General features: G+C 40.6%; 1 protein-coding gene and 1 long non-coding RNA gene across 4 annotated transcripts in view; both read left to right on the top strand.

Annotated features, from left to right (window-relative positions):
* Nucleotides 1-21,381, top strand: part of LOC6048445 (protein RCC2 homolog) — an 89,224-nt gene that overhangs the window by 34,801 nt on the left and 33,042 nt on the right. For all 3 annotated transcript variants that reach the window (XM_038257405.1, XM_038257406.1, XM_038257404.1), the window contains exon 6: nt 15,105-15,369. In XM_038257405.1, coding sequence (XP_038113333.1) covers nt 15,105-15,369 — 265 coding nt within the window. The remainder of the gene's footprint in view (nt 1-15,104; nt 15,370-21,381) is intronic.
* Nucleotides 18,002-19,031, top strand: LOC119767825. Its single transcript, XR_005277732.1, has 3 exons — nt 18,002-18,248; nt 18,301-18,714; nt 18,775-19,031. It is a non-coding gene; the product is annotated as an uncharacterized LOC119767825 (long non-coding RNA).

The raw sequence follows: 21,381 nt of genomic DNA, 5'->3' as shown, positions 1-21,381 counted from the left end.
AAAATACAAAAAAAATCGAAAGACCGAAATCTCAGAGAATTGCTCTCTGTTCAGAAACCACTCTCCTGTGTAAGAACCTGGATGAAACGGCGACGGCAGAAGACCTTCTTGACGCCATAACAACACAGTGCCTCACGGGCACCCTTTCGGTACCCGTCCAACTGAGGAAGTACAATCAAAGCACGCTGACGGCCACCTTCAAGCTGCCAGGGAAAATCGCGGCCATGGTGCTTAAGGTGGGTAAGATCAAAGTCAACTGGTCAGTATGCCCAGTAGGATGGCTCGACATGATCGATTTTTCAGAACAAAGTTTTTTCGGTCCCTTTTGGGTCCCTGAACAACCTCCCAAAATTTGGGAGCGATTGGTTCAGCCCACACTTTGCGCAAAGCGATTCAATTTTGTATGGGATTTAGTATGGGAAAACTAACTATTTTGTATTTTGATTTTTATAATTTTCAGGTTTCACTGAAACTTTCCCGAAGAAAGTATGGTCCTATCTCTCTTCTGAAAAAAGATATAGCGATTTCAAAAGTTCGATTGGAAAATAAGTTGAGAAAATTATATTTCCTGACAACACTGGCGGTACATTTACGTAATATGAGTACGACATTTGTTTCTAACTCGTTTCAAGTGCATCCTAGGTAAATGGTGTCTTCTGGAAAGTTGTTGTATATACACAGGGCTATCTTTTAAAAATATTGACGTACAGGGTGACACCACTACAGGGTGTCAAACCAACTCTAACTTTTTCTGTTGGCCATTTAGAGGATTGGTGTATTCGGCAAAGTTGTTGAGAAAGTTATTTAACGTAACTTTTTATCATTAGGGAAACAGGGTGACACCACTACAGGGTGTCAACTCAATCCTAACTTTTTCTGTTGGCTATTTGGAGCATTGATGTGTTCGGCAAAGTTGTAGAAAAGCTTATTTTATGTGTCCTCCAACAATGAGTGACGTGGTGACACCACAACAGGAAGGAGGGGGAGGTTACTCAACTCAACAAATTCTCAAGATGGTCTTTTAAAATATTATTTTTTGCAGCAAAAGTGCATAGCTATTAATTTTATTTTCTCCAAGCTACATAAATTTATTTCGATGTTTTAGCTTAACTCGTGTTCCGTCATAAGCCCAAGCTGAACCTCCTTCCATCAACAATTTTCCCAGGTTTAGGATTTCCTGGAAAACGGGCAACATAAATTTAAATCCCGGCAATTCCAGGGATTCCAGGTTATTTTTTAAATTGCCACAAAAACTATTTTTTAGTACATATGTTTTAAAACCTTAAAATCATAAAATAAGTTTATTGTCATGAACTGGTGAGAGTCTAGACTACAATCTTAAAGGGGAAAGCAGTTGGTATTGTTAATGTACTTTGTTATGCTTGAGATTTTGAATCAACTGCAATTCTTTATAAAATTTGTTTCTGATTAAATAAGTAAATAGAAGCTTATACAAAATACGTATTTTATAAGGTATGAGAAAAAGAAAAAATAGAAACAATGAAAATTACATCCAGTCATTGCTACATTTTTGATATGTTTAGAATTTTGGTTTTCTTTAAACTTATATTTTTAATATTATTGTTATCTTCATTTAAGTCCGCCTTTTGGTGCAAATCAGAACTTCAATATAAGTTGGAATAGTAAATTTTACAGCATTTTTTGGTGCACTAGTTTTTTTTGTTTTGTTGTTATGTTAAGTTTTAACCAAATCAATCAGAAATATCAAAACACTGTGCAAAAATGTGGATTCAACATTTTTCCCAAAACGATACATTTGTCCCAATTTACAGAAGATGATTGCACCGAAGAAAAAATTGCAAACTATGAAAATTTGTTTTGAATTTAAATAACATTAGTTATCTTAAATTATAACCTAACATTTGCACAATGCATAAAATTACATAAAAAAATAAACATTTTTTAAATTTGTACTCTAAAATTTCTACAATTTTCCATAAAAAGTAAAATTCACGCTGTCTCAATAACATTTTGAACGCTATAAAAAAAACTAATCAATTACTCAGTATTCAACTGTTTCACTATTTTCACAACAAAATCTGAATTTCCTCACCAAAATATGTATTTTTTCAATTTCCGGAAAACCGGAACAAAATATAAAATTTCCCGGGATTCGGGAATTCCCAGTTTTTTTTTAATTTCCCGGTCATTCTGTCCCGGGAAATCTCAGGATGGACGCACTAGCTGATTAATTCAAAGTGAGGAACAGAGTTTACTGGTATTAAATAGATTTAGTAAGTCTACTAAGGAGAAAATTATCTGATAATTGAGCATAATTATCCCAAAATTTAGTGAAGTTTGATGAAACTTGTTTGAATGACTTTGATTTAAAAGTAAGCCTAATCTCAAAATGAAATTAGATCAAATTAAACAAAAATGATGCAAAGAAAGGTATAAATTTGTCAATTCAACATTAGACCGATTCATAGCGAAGCTACACTAAAAAGTCACTTGATTCAATTTTCAATACGATTTTTTAAATTAAAAATCTAATTTTTATTATGATTTAAAAATTGCTATGTTCTTTAAATACGTTTTCTTATCTCAAACGCCAAAAATATTGATCAAATAAGGACTGCAAGCCATTGAATGGGAGATGAGTTTTTTTTCATAAATCCTCCTTTCGTTGTCCCGTCACGCAAAGAAATGGCTGGCAAAAACACAAATTTCAACTAATTCGTTCAGTTCATGGCGCATTAGATTCGTTTTTCAATTTTTGATAATGTGTAGAAGAGCAAAATAAAAATAATATATGCTGGCAAAACAGTGGCGATTATCTTAGAGTGCCTTATAAAATTCCAGTTTTACGATGTTGTCCCGTCACACTACTTTTTTCATTCAGGCGTAATTCTCCGCCAACTCACACAGCAGTTCTTCGATTTGCGTGAAACTTTGTCCTTAGGGGTAACTTTTGTCCCTGATCACGAATCCGAGGTCCGTTTTTTGATATCTCGTGGCGGAGGGACGGTACGACCCCTTTCATTTTTGAACATAGTCTGCTCTACAACTTTGTAGAACATTGTTACACTCTAAAAAATAACCCTGAAAATTTAGAAAAAAAACACGAAATTTTAAAATAAAAAATTTTGTTCTAAATAGAAAATAGCCCTTCGAAAAGTACATTAAATTTCCCTTTAAATGACATGTTCCAAAAAAAATACAGTTGAATTACGGAAAATGGCAGAGTTTTTAAAACTTTTTTAGTGTTTTTTTTTTTTCGATGAATAATACGTTTTTTAGGAATTCTGAGTACGCTATCAAATCGGGCGTACAATTTTACATAAAAGTCTCTTTGACAACAAATTTCTATCTCATCACCGTTTCAGGCTGCAAATTATTGAAAAACACCACTTTTTTTCTTCTTTTATTTTGCAACTACAGCCAATACGCTGAAATACGCAATACGCTTAGGGGCAAAACTGCGAGGAACCCACAGGACTTTTAAAACTGAATGGAATTTTTGGGATGTTTGGAAAGAGATCCAATGTCACCCACATTGATTTTATCAAAACAAGTAGTTTTAACATGTTCGGATTACTCTTTCAAAACAAGGAGATAAGTCAGTGGAATCAATTCAAACATATTTTATAATTCTATTTTTTATTGCAGAGTTGTGTAAAAAAATGTATGAATTGAAATGCACTTGAAACAAGTTGTATTAAAATGTTCCAAACTCAATTAATAACTCGTGAAGGATTCTAGCAAATTTTTCATGAATATTTTTATTTTAATTTAGCTTTAAAAGTTTGTAGAACATTATGACATTTTTTTTGGAAATAAAAAAATCAAAGTTTTTCATTCATCTTCCCTTTAAAATTGCTTTCGAAAATCAGGAGCTTGATAATTTTTCAAAATGATTCCAAATTTTTGATGTAATTATAAGTTTCAACAGTTTAAACACTGCAAAATCCTTTTTTTATTCGATTACACATTTGAGCAAATTTTAAAACCTTTTGGAAATAGCTTGTTGGCGGAGAATCGTGCAACAGGCCAAGCTAATGGTGTAGCGCCAATAAAAGTAAAAGTAGGTAAGGAAATAGTGATTTTTTTGCAGCCCACAACTTTTAAACTAAACAATTTGTTTTCTACAACAACATTTTTGGCATGTTTGTAAATATAAAAAAAAAACCGCCAGATATACTAAATTTATAGATATTCCCCTAATGTTTGTTTTACCTTGGCAATGATCAATAAAATACAAATTTAAAAATTCAAGCAAAACTTTTAAAAAATTCAATTTGAAAGGCATCATTCCCGATCGGCCGTTTGGAGGCCATGTTTGTTTTAGAAAAACATTCAAATCTTAATTAAGAATGTTTGTTTTGTTTGTGGAAGCATTTTACATAATTGATTTTTTTTTTTTTTTCATTTCAATTTACTATTTCTGGACCCTGAATTCAGAACCATCATTGACAGTCATTGCTCCAAAAGGGAAAGACACCAACTACCACCTTAATATGGCTAGAACTATGGGATAATTTTGAGTAATTTTATCAAGGACAGTCATAAAATAAATTGCGAACGGATTATTAAATTAATGATATCCCGCCCAAGGTAACCAATAAATTGTTCGAAAATTTTCTAATTGCGTGTAGCGAAATATTTTATTGCTATTGCTTTTTTAATATTGATAGAACTTTACTTAAGGGTACTTTCAAACTTAAGTAAAGTTATTGAAGTTTTTTTTTAAGATCACTATTTGGACTATTTTAAGTATTGTTTTAATTTTTATAACAGTTAATTACCATTGCCAATAAATTTATCTCGCCAATACCAAGTTGAGCTATCGAGAATATTTTTGTCCTCTGTTATTGGATTTTCTTGAAATAATTTTAGATAGCAGAATGAGCTGTTTTTTAAACAAATCTTTGTTTTTTATGTTATTAAATTATTATCGAAGAGTATTGTAGCGTACATTATTCCCGACTGTATTGTACTTTTAAGAATCATTGCCAACTTTGAGCCAGGAATATCAGTTTTATTGATTAAACATCTTTTTTATAAAATCATTTCAATTGCGGTTCCCTCGATTTGCATAAAGGAGTATCAAAAGATCTAATTTAATCCGCGTTTTTTTCCTTTCAATAATATTCAATCAATCATTCGATCAAAATTTAAGTAATTTTGAGCACAATTAACTGATTAACATAAAATTCACACATTAAAATTTTAGAGGATGTTGAGATACTCTTTTTCAAATTAAAACTTTTTAGGGATCAGGTTTGAATGATTTCATTAGAAAAAATATATTGAAACTCGGTTAGCAATGTTTGCCAAGTAAAAAGCATACTTAGAACTGGGATTTTTAACTGGCAAAACAACGTTATACATAAAACTATAAAAAAAAAACAATTTTCAAAAGTTTCACTCAAGATCAACTTATGTTCGATACCAATACTTTAATTTAACTTTTTAAAACATATATCTGGAAACTGTCTGAAGTCATTGGAGATTAGATCATTAGCTCGACCTAGTTATGAAATTACACCCGGTTATCGTGCAATCCTCTTAACCGAATGTCATGAAATAAGCTTCTATGCACTTTTGCTGCAAAAATCAATATTTTAAAAGACCATCTTGAGAATTTGTTGTGTTGAGTAACCTCCCCCTCCCCCCTTTTGTGGTGTCACCACGTCACTCATTGTTGGAGGACACATAAAATAAGTTTTTCTACAACTTTGCCGAACACATCAATGCTCCAAATAGCCAACAGAAAAAGTTAGGATTGAGTTGACACCCTGTAGTGGTGTTACCCTGTTTCCCTAATGATAAAAAGTTACGTTAAATAACTTTCTCAACAACTTTGCCGAATACACCAATCCTCTAAATGGCCAACAGAAAAAGTTAGGGTTGGTTTGATACCCTGTAGTGGTGTCACCCTGCACGTCAATATTTTTAAAAGATAGCCCTTTGTATATACAACAACTTTCCAGAAGACACCATTTACCTAGGATGCACTTGAAACGAGTTAGAAACAAATGTCGTACTCATATTACGTAAATGTACCGCCAGTGTTGTCAGGAAATATAATTTTCTCAACTTTTTTTCCAATCGAACTTTTGAAATCGCTATATCTTTTTTCAGAAGAGAGATAGGACCATACTTTCTTCGGGAAAGTTTTAGAGGACAATCAGGGCTACACTCCTACGGTATTGGTTTTTAAATTCAGTGAAACCTGAAAATTATAAAAATCAAAATACAAAAAAGTTAGTTTTCCCATACTAAATCCCATACAAAATTGAATCGCTTTGAGCAAAGTGTGGAACCAATCGCTCCCAAATTTTGGGGGGTTGTTCAGGGACCCAAAAGGGACCGAAAAAACTTTGTTCTGGGTTGATTTGACCAATTTGAAAATTTCTCATATAACGACGAGCCAACCGTCTGCTTCAGATGTCTTTAGTACGGTCATAAGTCATGGTCCTGCAAGGGACCCGACCGTAGTAAGCTATGTAGACGATGCGGAGCCGAAGGTCAGTCGAAAGGCTGCACGGCTAATGCAAAGTGTCTAATCTGTACTGGTGACGATAGCAACCATGCTACGGGAAGCTATACCTGTCCCATCTTCAGAAGTGCGAACGCAAAGCTGCGAACGTGCAAGTGATACAGTTGAACCTCAATCACTATGACAGGGCGCAACAGCTGCTCTTCCAGACGGTGGTCAAAAAGAAGTGTGACATAGCGCTTCTCTCGGAACCATATCGAATCCCGGAGGGGAACAGGAACTGGTTGAGCGACCCGCCAAAGGCTGCGGCAATCTGGGTAACGGGTCAGTTCCCAATACAGGAGCTAGTAGCAGCAGAGGAGGGCTTCGTGATCGCTAAGGTTAACGGAGTCTTCTACTGCAGCTGCTACGCACTATGGGCCATCTCCATACAAACAGGCGGCCAAATTATTTTTTTGCTTTTCAAATGTTTTTTCATACAAATTTGGGTAATTGTATGGTATTGAAATGATATACGTCGATTTTTATGACTTTTCATGTTTTTCAATAGTTGATTGTTTATAATAAATAGTCTTTTCATACATTTGCATGTGCAACAGAATTGCGTATATATTGTATTGCAAGTTTATATTATTAAATTATGGATAAGCTAATACATCCCCACTTCAAGAACACAACCCCTCCCTCCTCTTTCTTCCCCCCCCCCTCTCCTCCTCCCCTCCAACAAAATTTTGTTAAGCGTAATAAATTCATTTTAAGTCAAATATTTATTATTTACTGCTGTGTGTTTCTTTTTGTGAGTCCATGCCATATAACTTGAGACCCGGGGTTACGGGCATAAATTGTGAAAATTTTAATTGTTAAATCAAATAACAGAAAAAATAATTTTATTCAAAATATTAATTATGAAGTAAAACGATAAAATACAAACCATATTCTTAAAATTCATTTGATTATAGAGTTTGTGACAGCTTCAGGATATGTTAAAGGTACTTTTATGATGTTTTGTACTAACCAACATAGAACTTAAATGTGGATCAGTTTCATGGATTGATCGCAGAAATTCATCATGCTAAGTCAACATTTTGCTGAATACTTTTTCCGGTATCAAACTGAGATTCTCCAGTTTCGCTTGAGAAACTTCGGTACGAATACCTTATTTTGACTAAGGTACTCAATTTTAAATGTAGGCAACAGAAAATTCCAATAAAGTCATTTCGAACTTCTTGAAACCAGGTATTGATTTTTGAAGCGACGATGCCCACGAAGTAGGTAGCAAAACAAGTGAAAAAAGGGGGCATATGTAGATTGCAGCAAATTTTTATAAAACGTAAATGTTCAAAATGGCATATCTCCGAAAACGCAAAAAATCGCAGGCTGGAAATTTCAGCAGTGTTAGATTATAATCCAATCTTTCAAATGATCTTAGTTTCATGTTTAGCATCGGTTAGCAAAAAAAGTACTCAAAAAACACAAACACAAAAAAATATGATTTGTCAAACAAATGCTCCAGTTATTCGATGTTTTTTGGTTTGGAAACGACATTTTATCTATTAATAGTTTCAAAGCTTATCTCATTACCTTTTCAACGATGTATATTTGTCCTAATAAAACATTTAAAATGGCTGAGCTATGTTAAAATTAAACAATCAGCCTTTTTTTCGAAAAACTCTAGTTTTTTACTCCATTTTTTGACTTTCAGCTTGCGTACCTCCGTAATGAACAAACTTAGAGCTTTGAAAATTTGGATTTTTCTTAGTTAGAATGTTTACTTTCGAGAAAAAAATACCAAAAAATATTTGGAGAAGGTCACTTTTTTTAAACTTGGCCACCCAATGTACCATAGTGCTACGCTCCCCCGAGGTGGTCTATAGCACATGCCGTCAACTCCATCAAATTTCAGGCATCAAAACACTAGCGCCACTCCGATGCGAACGGGAAAATATTCAAACAATAAGCTTTAAAGCGATGGTGGGAGAGCGAGAGAAAAAAATAAAGTTTCAGCACAGCGAAGAGAAGAAACACAAGAAACGAAAAAGCTTGCTGCTGCTCTCACTGTCACTGCTTTTCGCGCCACCGCACGAGATGGATGTATTTTGCTGTGCGTAGCGCTTTTTGTTTTGAATTTTTATTTGAAGCAAATCAATCAGTTAGCGTACATTTTTGTTGTTTTTACGTATTGATCTGCACTGTTTTGACTGTAGTAAATGAATCAATTTGTGACGTGAGAATATAATTTTAAGTGATAACTTATTTTGTAAGAAAACCCTCGTGATTATATTTGCTTTGATGCTTTGAGACAGTCCAAAATATTGATTTAAATATCGTTAAAAATACAAATATTGCCGTAACACCCGTCTGACCTACGTCCGATTGTTGGCCAATCCGGTCTTAGCGGATCACCTGAAAATAGTTCTGCTTGTAAACCTATCAATTAACTCGTCTTGAGGACCCCTTTGTTCTCTAACTCTACCACGTCCTCGTGTAGCGTTTCCTTCGAAGACCAGAAAAAGGCACTAACTGTTTGCTGCTTTTGTCCCTGGGAGCCTGTGACAGTTCTCTATCTGGAAGAATTTACCAGCAGAGCATTTTCCTTCGTCTTTGGCTGGATCCAGGTTTGTTATGGATTGGTTTGCCATGAAAACTGCTTTGCATTAAGTATCTTTGATTGAATTGATTTTTCCACTGTGCCCAAACCCGCCCGGTGTTCAATTTTATCTAAACTTAATTAATAATCATGAAATTCCAAAACTTGCTCGCCATTTCGCTGAATGTTTTCCTCGCTCTGTCAAAATTTGGTCAAAACAGTGCGAAAGAGATGAACGAAAAACAACATCACTACCGTGTTTGACTGTGTGCGTGCGCGCATATTTTGTTTCACTGTGTGCGTGTACGGGCATTCAAAAGCTCGACAAATTAGATGTCAGCCCACCAGATGGCTCTGCGGTTTTGATGATTGAGCGTTGTTCCCAGATTTTGGGAGTTGTCTATCTTTTTAAATTAGGTATCTTTGTCTATAGACAGGTTCGACAGAATGCTGGATAGACTGACGGATGCACTCACAGGCAAAACCCTCGTAGTGGTGGCCGGCGACTTTAACGCATGGTCCACACAATGAGTAGCCGCGAGTCGAACCGTAGAGGCCAGGACCTACTTGAGGCACTTGCCAAGCTAAATGTTGATCTAGCCAACGAGGGATTCACGAGCACTTTCCGTAGGAACGGAGTCTCGTCGATCGTTGACGTTACTTTCTGTAGTCCCAGCCTTATGGCAAGCATGGACTGGAAAGTGGACGAGGGCTACACTCACAGCGATCACCAAGCGGTAACGTTTAGGATCTGCCGTATGGCCCGCGGACCTGCACAACCGGCTTCCCGACAAGAGTACCGGTGGAAGACATCGACCCTGAACTAGGAAGTCTTTGTCGAAGCGCTAAGAAGAGAAAGTGCCACTTGGGACATTCTAGAACTCGACTGCGACGGGCTAATGACCATTCTGGTGGGCACTAGCGATGCAGCTATGCTGAGGCAATCTAAGCCAAGAAACGCGCGGCTCCCAGTTTACTGGTGGAACGATGATATAGCGGCCATTCGAGCAGCTAGCCTGAGGGCCCGGAGGAAACTCAAACGAGCTCGCTTCGACGAGCAGAGGGAAGCCAGGCGGGTGATCTACAAAATCGCCAAAGCCACCCTTAGCAAGGCAATTAAAGAGAGCAAGAGGAACTGCTTCGGCAACCTCTGCCAAGAAGCCAACAATGCACCATCGGGTAACGCCTATCGGATTGTTATGGCTAAGCTGAAGAGTGGCGCGGTTGCCATTGATCGTTCACCAGAAATGATGTCGCGGATCATCGACGGGTTGTTCCCTCATCACGAGGTTGAGCCCTGGCCAACGACTCCCTATTACCATAAGGGGTTGACGGTGGATGAACAACGCATCACGAATGAGGAACCCCGACCAGCTCCTTAAATTGGCGATAGAGGAAAACCCGGATATGTTCAGGTCGGCTCTTCAAAAGTACATGGACACAAGAGTCTTTCTGGACCGGTGGAAGCGACAAAGGCTGTCCTGTTGCCAAAACCGGGGAAGCCACCCGGCGACCCATCCGCGTATGGACCCATTTGTCTCATAGACAACGCTGGCAAATTGCTTGAGAGAGTTATTCTTAACAGATTAACGATTTATTTAGAGAGGGTCTTTCAGACCGTCAATTTGGCTTCAGAAAAGGGAGGTCCACGGTCGACGCGATCAAAGCAGTCCTTGAGAAAGCTAAGATCGCAGTCGAGTCTAAGCGTCGAGGGATGCGCTTCAGCGCTGTCATCACTCTAGATGTCAAGAAAGCTTTCAATACCGCCAGTTGGGACGCCATTGCGAGATCCGTCCATAGATTTCGCATCCCCAACTACCTGTGCAAGTTGCTCAAAAGCTACCGAGCTAACCGAGTCCTTCTCTATGAGACGGACGAGGGTCTTCGCGTACTGATCATCACGGCGGGGGTCCGACAAGGCTCCTTGATCGGTCCTGGGTTTTGGAATGGTATGTACGACGGGGTACTGACTCTGGAGCTACCGACGGGCGTTAGTATAGTTGGCTTCGCCGACGACATCTTCCTAATGGTGCTCGGCGAGACTCAGCTCTAAGTCGAGGTACAAGCAACCGAAGAATACTGACTCTGGAGCTACCGACGGGCGTTAGTATAGTTGGCTTCGCCGACGACATCGTCCTAATGGTGCTCGGCGAGACTCAGCTCCAAGTCGAGGTACAAGCAACCGAAGAATGGAACCGTGAACAACTTCAAGTCTGCACAGTGCATTAACGTCAGAGCAGGAATCTGTTCGATCGACATCGACTCCAAGAGGTCGTTACTCTATCTGGGTATCCGGGTAGATGACAAACTGAGCTTCAACAGTCATGTTGAATACGTATCTAGAGTTTTTTTTTAAAAGGTACAATAAACTGTTGTGTTTCATATGTTTATAGGACCTATTCAAAAAAAAAAACTCTGGGTATGTAAGAAAGCTATGAAAGCGATAGCATTCCTATCTCGCATGATGGGGAATAGCTTCGCGGTCAAGAGTAGTAAAAGGCGCCTATTGGCAACCGTGGTCGGCTCCGTTCTCTGCTACGGAGCACCGGTATGGGGCGCCGCCTTAGAAGTAAAGACTAACCTACAGAAGGCTACGAGCGTCTATAGGCTGATTTGTCTTAGGGTATGTAGTGCGTACCGCACCACATCAGCAGAGGCGGCCTGCGTCTTAGCTAGCATGATCCCAATTGGACTACTCGTCCAAGAAGACATGCGATGCCACGAGCTAAGAGGGGTCAGAAGGCATCGTGCTTCGGCCAGGATAGTTACCATGGCTGTTTGGCAAAGAAGCTGGGATGACTCGACCAAAGGGCGATGGACACATCGCGTGATACCTAACCTAGAGAGGTGGGTAAACAGGACGCATGGTAAAATAAATTTCTACCTAACCCAAGTCCTAACGGGGCATGGGTGCTTCAGACAGTACCTACATAGATTCGGACACGCAATCTCACCCAATTGTCCGAACTGTACAGGCATCGTCGAAACGGTGGAACACGTGGTATTTGAATGCCCCGGTTCCAAAGTAGCAGGGAGATCTTGTTGCTGGGATGTGGTCCTGACACCGCTGCTCCTCCCTGACGTAATATCGAAAGACAGTTCCGGGGAGGCTTGAAGGCTTACCGTGATATTAGGGCGGGTACGTCCTATGCAAAAGGAAAAAGGACCCAGGGAGACAAATTCTACACCTGTACTGAGCTAACGATCTAACCTATAGGTTAGACCATGGCCAACATTTACTTCCCCGTCCGACGGGGACTTACTTACCCCTACACCACGGGTCCCGGCAAAGCTCAGAAAACGCCAAATAATCTCGACGATGTCATTGTACACTGAAAATACGCCACACCTTTTATTCAAGTGCCCAAACACTTGAATGATTGAATAAAGAGCGTTCTCTACGGAATTGGTCTTTTTTCGTCAATTTTAATTTTTGTATTTTTTAATCCGGCTGAAACTTTTTTGGTGCCTTCGGTATGCCCAAAGAAGCCATTTTGCATCATTAGTTTGTCCATATAATTTTCCATACAAATTTGACAGCTGTCATAAAATGCCAACTTTTCAGAAATTTCCAGGTTGTGCAAAAAATCATTGACCGAGTTATGAATTTTGTAATCAATACTGATTTTTTAAAAAAATCGAAATTTTGGTCGCAAAAATTTTTCATCTTCATTTTTCGATGTAAAATTGAATTTGCAATCAAAAAGTACTTTAGTCAAATTTTGATAAAGTGCACCGTTTTCAAGTTATAGCCATTTTTATGTGACTTTTTTGAAAATAGTCGCAGTTTTTCATTTTTTTAAATTCGTGCACATGTTTGCCCACCTTTGAAAAAAATATTTTTGAAAAGCTGAGAAAATTCTCTATATTTTGCTTCTTCGGACTTTGTTGATACGACCTTTAGTTTCTGAGATATTGCAATGCAAAGGTTTAAAAACAGGAAAATTGATGTTTTCTAAGTCTCACCCAAACAGCCCACCATTTTTCAATGTCGATATCTTAGCAACTAATGGTCCGATTTTCAATGTTAAAATATGAAACATTTGTTAAATTTTCCGATCTTTTCGAAAAAAATATTTTCAAAATTTTCAAATCAAGACTAACATTTTAAAAGGGCGTAATATTGTATGTTTGACAAATTTGTATGGAAAATTATATGGACAAACTAATGATGCAAAATGGCTTCTTTGGGCATACCGAAGGCACCAAAAAAGTTTCAGTCGGATTAAAAAATACAAAAAAAATCGAATGACCGAAATCCTAGAGAACTGCTCTAAAGCCACATCATAGATCTAATTGGTTTGCGCATCAACATCAATCCAAATCACAATCAAATGCAATTGATTGGGCGATTGACTTTTTGGTATGTTTTGACACGTTATTTTCACTCGGGTGACTCAAGCTTTTCAAGTGTTTTGCTCATGAATTTGTCCCACTGTCTTAAACTGTTTAAAGTGATGAGGAAAACACCTGGAATTGATCTTAAGATCTACACAAAACAAGTACTATTCAAAGTCAACGTCATTTTCCTCTTGAATTTAATCTGTTTCACTGATTGATTTTAGCGCGACTTTTATCGAAGGCTAGAAGCGATGCTAGAACGAGTAGCACAAAAACCTCTTCCGTTTTCATCTGGCTGGCTGGCGCAGTGGTAGCGTGCCAGACTATCAAGCGAGAACCTGTACATCGCTTGTACGTACTTTTATTTTTGAACATCATTTTTAATTCAAGTGTTTGGGTATTGAAATTATTTCATGGTCAATCACCGCAATTTCAAGTGTTTTGCGATTGATATTTGAGTAATCTGTATAGCAGGGTCAGATCATGTGCTAAACACTTCCACAGACAACAGACGTAGCGGCTAGAACAAAATAATTTGAAAATCGTGTGTAAAAACATGGCTGCCGCATCCTGCTAATCTACTAGCGCCATCTGTTAGCTTATTGCCACTCTCTAAAGCAGCCATGATGGTTTTCTGAGAAGGTGTGTTTGAAAATGCATCACCCAGAAATATAAAAAAATATATTATTTCAATGTTTCGAAAAAAAAAAATAAAGAGTTAAAGATTATGTTGAAATGCTATAGTAAATCTACTTTAATTATTAATTAACACGATTTACAAGCACGTGGATGTTTTTTTTTCATTTAATTATCGATATTAAAAAAATAGTCTGATGCTTTTTTAAACACAGCAACCAAGGCCGCGCTTGAGGCTGTCAAATTCTTGCTGTTTGTGTTTATAAACAAGACCAATAGAGGTGAGCGAAAAGGAGTAGGAGACCCGGTGGAAATCAGGAGGATGAGCAAGCGTTTCTTGGAGGATAAAAGATCCGGAACCAGAAACGAAACAATCCGGAACAAGAGCTACTATCACGACCAACCCCGTAAACGTTTTGGCCCCAAACGACCGCATTCCGAAGATTATCTCTGGAACCGACAAACCAGCTACCACGATCATTTCAACGCTCACCTCCAAGACATCAACCTCTTCAACGCCCTCGAAACCCACCCCACCTTCAAGTGCCGCCACTTCCAGCGAACCCTCGTCGCCATACCAAAGGCCTCTCCCCGGCGCGTCAGATTCCCCCATCGGATTTCTAGCGAGTGATTTTACTGAAATCTAAGCTGAAATCAACTTTTCATCCAGAACAAACGATTACAAACGTTGAAAACCAACAAAATGAAAAATGACAGTAGGCGGAAAGCGATATTTTGACAGCGGGCAATGTGTCAGGGCAAAGCGACTGCAGCGCCACAAACGGATTGCCACAACTAAAAAATCTGTAGCAATGATTTACACAAGGGAAGAATCGAGCCCAAACGTCTGTTGTCTGTGACACTTCTATGCGCTGTGGGAGTTTTGCTCAGTGTAGGAGCCCAAAAGATAGTGACCAATTAAAATCCTCAATTTATTCCAAAACATCATGATTGGATATCAAAATGCACCAACAAATTTCGCGTCGATTAACACCACTTAAAAATCTTAAATTTAGCAATACTATTTATGTAGGTTGGCTAACATAACAATTAATAACTTTTGTGTTTTACTTCCAGGTTGATAAAGTTTTTCGACGTCCAGAATCGAAAAGTACTACGTGTCTATTGCGGGTATTCGTACAGCCTAGCGACTACCGATATAGGAACTCTTTTTTTGTTTGGACAAAACAAAAAAACTGGTGAAGCCAACATGTACCCTAAACCTGTTCAGGATCTGGCAGGCTGGAATATTACCAGCATTGGAACAAGCAACACATCCATTGTCATTTCTGCAGATGATTCATTGATTGCATGGGGGGCATCGCCGACTTATGGAGAATTGGTACGTTATCTTGGGCTTGTTCATAAGCTGTTGGGGCCAAATCCCCCAACTGGATTCTGCGGGTGGACTGTATTTTCGGTATGGAGTGATAAAAACACTGGGGCTTGCTTTTTTCACCTTTACTTCACAAAAACTCTTAAATTCCTGATTTTTATTTACACTGTGCGACGTGTCTCGTTCGCGTCTAGAAACGGAGTGACTTTCGCTCTCTCTCCCTCTCCGCTCGTTCGTTTGCGCGCGCTTCGACTCGCGCCGTTTTCGTCGTTGCGTCGTTTCGCGCTGTCACGTTGGCAGCGCCGTCGCTGACAGCGACGCAGGGCTGGACTCACGCACACTGGGTGGCAGTTGCGCAAATCCGGTTAAACATTCGGCGTGCCGAACATTCTCCCCCCGGGTTGAGGCGTCACGGCTTCAGGTTCGCTGACACGCTGGGCCGGTGTCGGTCGTTAGTTCTGGGAGACTCCGTCGATCGCTGGCGGTTCCAGGTTCATTGCGACCAGACGAGCAAGCAACTCCTTTGCACTTGCTGGCATGGTGGTGATCGTTGTGTGGAGCGAAGCGCTGCGTCTCTTCGTGGTGCTGCAGAAGATTGCAGGATCGCTCAATTTCTCCTCAGCTCTTCCAGATCTGAGCATCAGGTGCATCTGAGATGTGCACCTTTCTTGTTGTCCGCTACGTCAGGCTCGGTTGGCAGCAATGCACCTTCTTGCACTGCTTGGCACGTGTCAACGTCTGGCACAACGTCGACGTGCTCAGCTGGCTCCGGTATGGGGACAGCTTCTGGGTCGTCCAACAAGGCACTACTTCGTTCTGCTGCCGAGTACTCATGCGGAACCACTGCCGGTTCCTCGGACGACTCTTCTTGTCGATTCTCGGGCTCGCGGTTTTTGTCTCGGCACTACCTCGGTCATCTGACGAGGACTCGTGTGGAACCACTTCAGGTTCCTCGGGTGGCAGTATCGCGTGTACTGCGGGTTGAGTCTCAGGCTCGTGAAACTCTCCTCGCAACCTCTTCTGGCTGCTCAGGTCAGGGTTCGATTCTTGGAGGGGTTGACACTGCTCGACCGGATCTTCACGGACCGGGAAGCAGTCGATGTCCGTGCGGCAATCATTACACATCGGCTCGCTACGCTCGCTGTCCACAATGGGCGGACTCAAATAGGGTTCAAAATGGGCACCTACCTTGGTGTCAAGTGCACCCGGCTCTCGATCATCTGCATGGAATCTCTCGGCGTTCGCAGCATCCGGAACATCGCCGGCTCCGGAAGAATCGCCTTCGCCACGAACCTCGGTCGTGGGAAGCGGAGTTCGGATGGCCTCTTCCTTCAAGATCGGTTGTTGCTGTTGCTCAGGAACAGCGGCATGCACGGGCTGAGACAGCAGTGCGTTGTTCAGGGCCACAATCCGCAGGTTAGCCTCCTGAACCAGACTCACCACTCAAGCCTACTCGATGTCGTGGTTGAAGCGTTCACCAGCGTCAGCGTCGCTTACCTTAAACTCGTCGCAAACCTTGTTGAACTCGCCGTAGTACTTCTCGACGTTCCACACGAAGACTTGGATCTGGGCAAACGAAGGCAGCTGGTGGTTCTCCTCGAACGCATTCAACCTGTCCACGACCCGCGAAATCTTACCCTTGACGAAGTTTCGCTTGATGGTCAAGGAACGCGCCGACTTCTGCTCCATCTTGTCGGGATCTGATGTTTTGGATTCGCGCAGGAATCTGTTGCTCCGCTGTGGCTGCGCTCAGGACGACACGAGAGCGGCAGCGTCCTGTTGCACTTCTGCTTTCCAGCTAGGCACACTGGATCACTTCTTCGAGCTGCCGGCTCACCAGCACTCTTCTGCTCGGGATTTTGCAGTCTGCGTCGCAGCACTGCTTGCACTTTTCGCTGCTCTTGTAGAAGGTTACTCTTTGTCACTTTCTAGTCGGGTTTTCTACGCCTCGCGCTCACTTTTCTTCGGGTACGGCGTGGCCGATGGGACCGCTACCGCCGGTTTCTTCAGCACGCTGCTCTGTTGGCTCACCACACCGACGCAGGGCTTCTTCGTGGCCAATGGGACCACTCTTCGTTCCTTCTCACGGCGTGGATATCAGATCCAGCCGTCGGAACTACCTGCCCAACGTGGCCAATAGGACCAGTCCGTCGGGGCTTCTCGCACGTCACTCTGCTCACAGAGCAACGCACTTCACCGTGTGGCCAATGGGTCCACTCTTCTAGCACCTTTTCACGGCGTGGACATCAGGTCCACCCGTCGGAACTTCTGCCTGACGTGGCCAATGGGATCTCCGTCAGGGCTTTTCTGCGTACCACTCTGCTCACAGAGCTGCGCGACACTCCATCACTTCTTCACTGCACTTTTTCTGCTCGGGTGGCCAATGGAACCACCTTCCACGCACTTCTGCTCGGGGCGGCCTTTCATTTGCGTATAAGACAATTGAAATCGGTTAAAATGGCGAGGAGTTATGATTTTTCAAAAAAAGTGGTTTTTGCGAAAATCGACGAAAATGGCCATTTTTCAGACCACCCTAACACAGCGTAGGTCACCCTAATGGCCAAACAAAAAAATACGGGTCTAATTATTTCGGCTAGGGAACCCCCAGAAAAATTTTGAGCCCGATCCGTTCATTTTGTCGTTCTCGTGAAACCGTGTACGTCTAAGTCCAAAATGTAAACAAACGTTTAGGTGATTCCGGTGGTTAGTGAGTGGTGGTCCACGACGTCAATCAAAACAGAACGCGTCCGCAGCCAGGACTTGGACGCGAATACCTTCGAAGGAGGATGGTGCGGAACAAGGTTAGGGGATTAGGGGAAAGTTGGTTTTCAAAAGGATGAGGCCAGCTTCCTGCCGGATCTGCAGCTGTTTCACGACCGAAATGGGTAAGAAGGAAGCTTGGGTGGCGTTTGTGTTTGATTTTGTTTGATTTTGTAGGACGCCGTTTATGCGGATGTGAATTGGCACCGGTTGTATTCGATAAAGTTAATTTTAACGGTGAGGAGAAGGATCCGACGGAAGAGGGAAACGACGAGAAGCGATCGGAGGTGGTCAGCGCGGATGTTGCACTCGGTGCCGGCGGTTTACGACTATCAGCAGCATTATGTGCCGGAAGTGATGACGGGACAGTGTGGGATGTCCTGAGGGTCCGCAGTCCATTTCTCGGTGGGGGACATGTTTGACGAGTATTACATAAACATCCGGAAGAACAGTTTGCACCAGTTCTGGAAGAACCATCTGTACGAAAGCCGCAGGTCCTGAAGCTGTCGTACCGGATTACTTCCAAAGGTTGGAGCGATATCAGACGAACCTGATCAAGAACATCTACCTGGAATACCGAAGAAGTCACCGGTGAGTATTGAGAACGTGTTCAGTGTCTAGCCAATTTAATTTACTTTCAAACTCTTTCAGCAACTCCCGCCCGCAAACTCTCAACTCGCGACGGCGCAGCTTCGGCCGGATGAACTGGCAACATCTGTGCCATTCTCGAAGGAGGACGATGTGATCGGGAACGTCGACTTACCTTCCCGACTTACCTTCTCGAATTAACACCCAATGGCCAACTCCTCCAAGCCTGTCCTGATGATGGCCGGCAACGAGACCACCCTGTTCTCTACATCGCTGTCGCGCTCCAAAATGTAGGCCGCGATATTAAGCTGCATAAGCAGCATTTTTAATATTAAAATAAAAATAGAAATAAAATCCATCACATTTTTTTAAAATCATCACTGTAATGTTAAATGTTATTTATTGTTGCTATAAAAAGTTTCTTCTTATAATAAAAGTAAAAAACTTTTACCGATACAACGATTTCGTTCCAGAAGTGCTTGGTAGTATCAAAAACTTTCTAATTTTTAAATTAAAAAGTTTGATCTTTCTACGAATATTCACCAACGCGAACTTTTAATCCAACGAACGATCTTTTTAAATTTAGAGTATTTTTTCTTTGTGTGTTTCAATTCAATTCAATCTGGTTTTATTTGTGAATAATCAAGTTACAATGAGTTCATTTTGGTACATAACAGAGTTTTGGTGTTCCTTTCAGCTGTGTTTTACATCGTAATTCAATCGAAAACATTATTACTTAAAATTATGGAATAGACAAGAGTAAGAAAAAGTTTTCAAAAAAGGTGCAGGTGGTTATGTTACACATGACCAGTATGACAAAGAACTTTTTTTTTTGTAGAGCCTTGTACCACTGCGACCAAATTATAGGTATATTGTGGTGTGGCCCAGTATATTATTTGCAGCACAGCTCGTCCATCACAATTGAGATGTGGGGGGCGGTGGCTGCCTTTGCATGTTATCCCAGTTAGCTCTACTCGATTAATAAAATATATAACCATTTTGGGATGAGATTTCCATATGTCGGTAGGCTTAATCAGCCTTTGATTGAATACAGAAAGTCGATGATTAACAAGCATTATGCAATCACATAATATATGTTCTGCAGTTTCGTTTTCATGTTGACAAAAACGACACATAGAAGTTTCAACCTTCTTAAGCTTTTTTAAATAATATCTGCAAGGGCAATGACCTGTCATTAAGCCAGAATATACCCTTAAGTTTTTTTTGCTAAGTTTTAATGACGCCTTCGCGGACTTTACATCAGGTGTAATAAAACGTTTTGCTTGTCTGGAATCAATTGTGGCATTCCAGTTATTAGTTACCATATCAGATTCCCATCTTTTTTTAATTGAATTACGCAGTCTGATGGTACTCCACAGAACGGTTCTGGACCACAAAAGGCATTTTCAGAACCTGCTCTGGCCAATCTGTCAGCAATCTCATTTCCCTCGATCCCACAATGCCCAGGTACCCAGTATAGATTGACTGCGTTCCTTGAGGCTACCTGTCTAAGAGAGAGAATGCATTCCCAGACTAGCTTGGAAGAGCAGTTGAACGATTTTAATGCATTCAAAGCTGCTTGACTATCAGAGAAGATGCAGATATTTGAGTATCGATACCCTCTTCTAAGACAAGTTCTTGCACATTCTAAGATGGCATAGATTTCGGCTTGAAAATCCGTTGGCGATTTTCCCATTGGGATTGAAATTCTCGTTCCAGGACCAACCACTCCCGCACCTGTGTTTTGGTCCATTTTTGAGCCGTCCGTGTAAAATACAATGGAACCGGACCGGATGGAAGGACCACCAGATTCCCATGTTATGCGGCTTGTTTTAACCACTTTAAAGGGAATGTCAAAGTTTGTTGTGATCGGCATCCAGTCTTCGATTGTTTGTTCCTTCAAATCCAAATTGAAGTCTTAGTTCACCATCTAGGACATTCAGACTCTTATTCAGTTTTAAGGCACTTTGCTCTGCCTGAAGTTGAACAAACTGATGTAAAGGTAGCAGGTTTAGTAGGGCATTTAACCCTTTCAGGCCTGAATTTTCAAAAAAATATTTTTTTAACTAATGATGGGAAAATGATGTTGAGGACCATACAAAAATTATAGGCTAGTTTTAAACATTTTGATTTTTGGGTCATATATGACCCACCAGGCTCGAAAGGGTTAAAGCATCCGAGGAGGTGCTCTTCATTGCCCCTGTAATTGCTAGACATGCAAGTCTCTGAAGTTTACCTATCCTTTTTTGAGCTGTTAGTTCCTTTGTTTTAGGCCACCAAATCAAAGAGGCATAGCTAATTCTTGGTCTCACAATAGCCGTGTAGATCCATTTAATCATTTTAGGGTTTAAATCCCATTTCTTCCCGAAGGCACGACTACATGTCCATAAGGCATTAGTGCCTTTCCTTATTGCCTGTTCAAGGTGTGTGTTCCAATTGAGTTTCTTATCCAAAGTAACACCTAGGTATTTTACTTCAGATGAGAAGTCGATTTTTACTCCACTCAAGTACAGGCTTTTCCATGTAGTTGTTCTCTTCTTGGTAAAGGGAATGATGACCGTTTTGGAGGGATTTACATTAAGCCCTTCTTGCTTACACCATCGCAGTGTATAATTCAGTGCAGTTTGCATTCGACAACTTAAAGTACTCTCGTACTTTCCTCGTATCAAA

The sequence above is a fragment of the Culex quinquefasciatus genome, chromosome 2 (genome assembly GCF_015732765.1).
Source record: "Culex quinquefasciatus strain JHB chromosome 2, VPISU_Cqui_1.0_pri_paternal, whole genome shotgun sequence".
NCBI lineage: Eukaryota > Metazoa > Arthropoda > Insecta > Diptera > Culicidae > Culex > Culex quinquefasciatus.
This window is presented reverse-complemented; position numbering and strand designations above follow the sequence as displayed.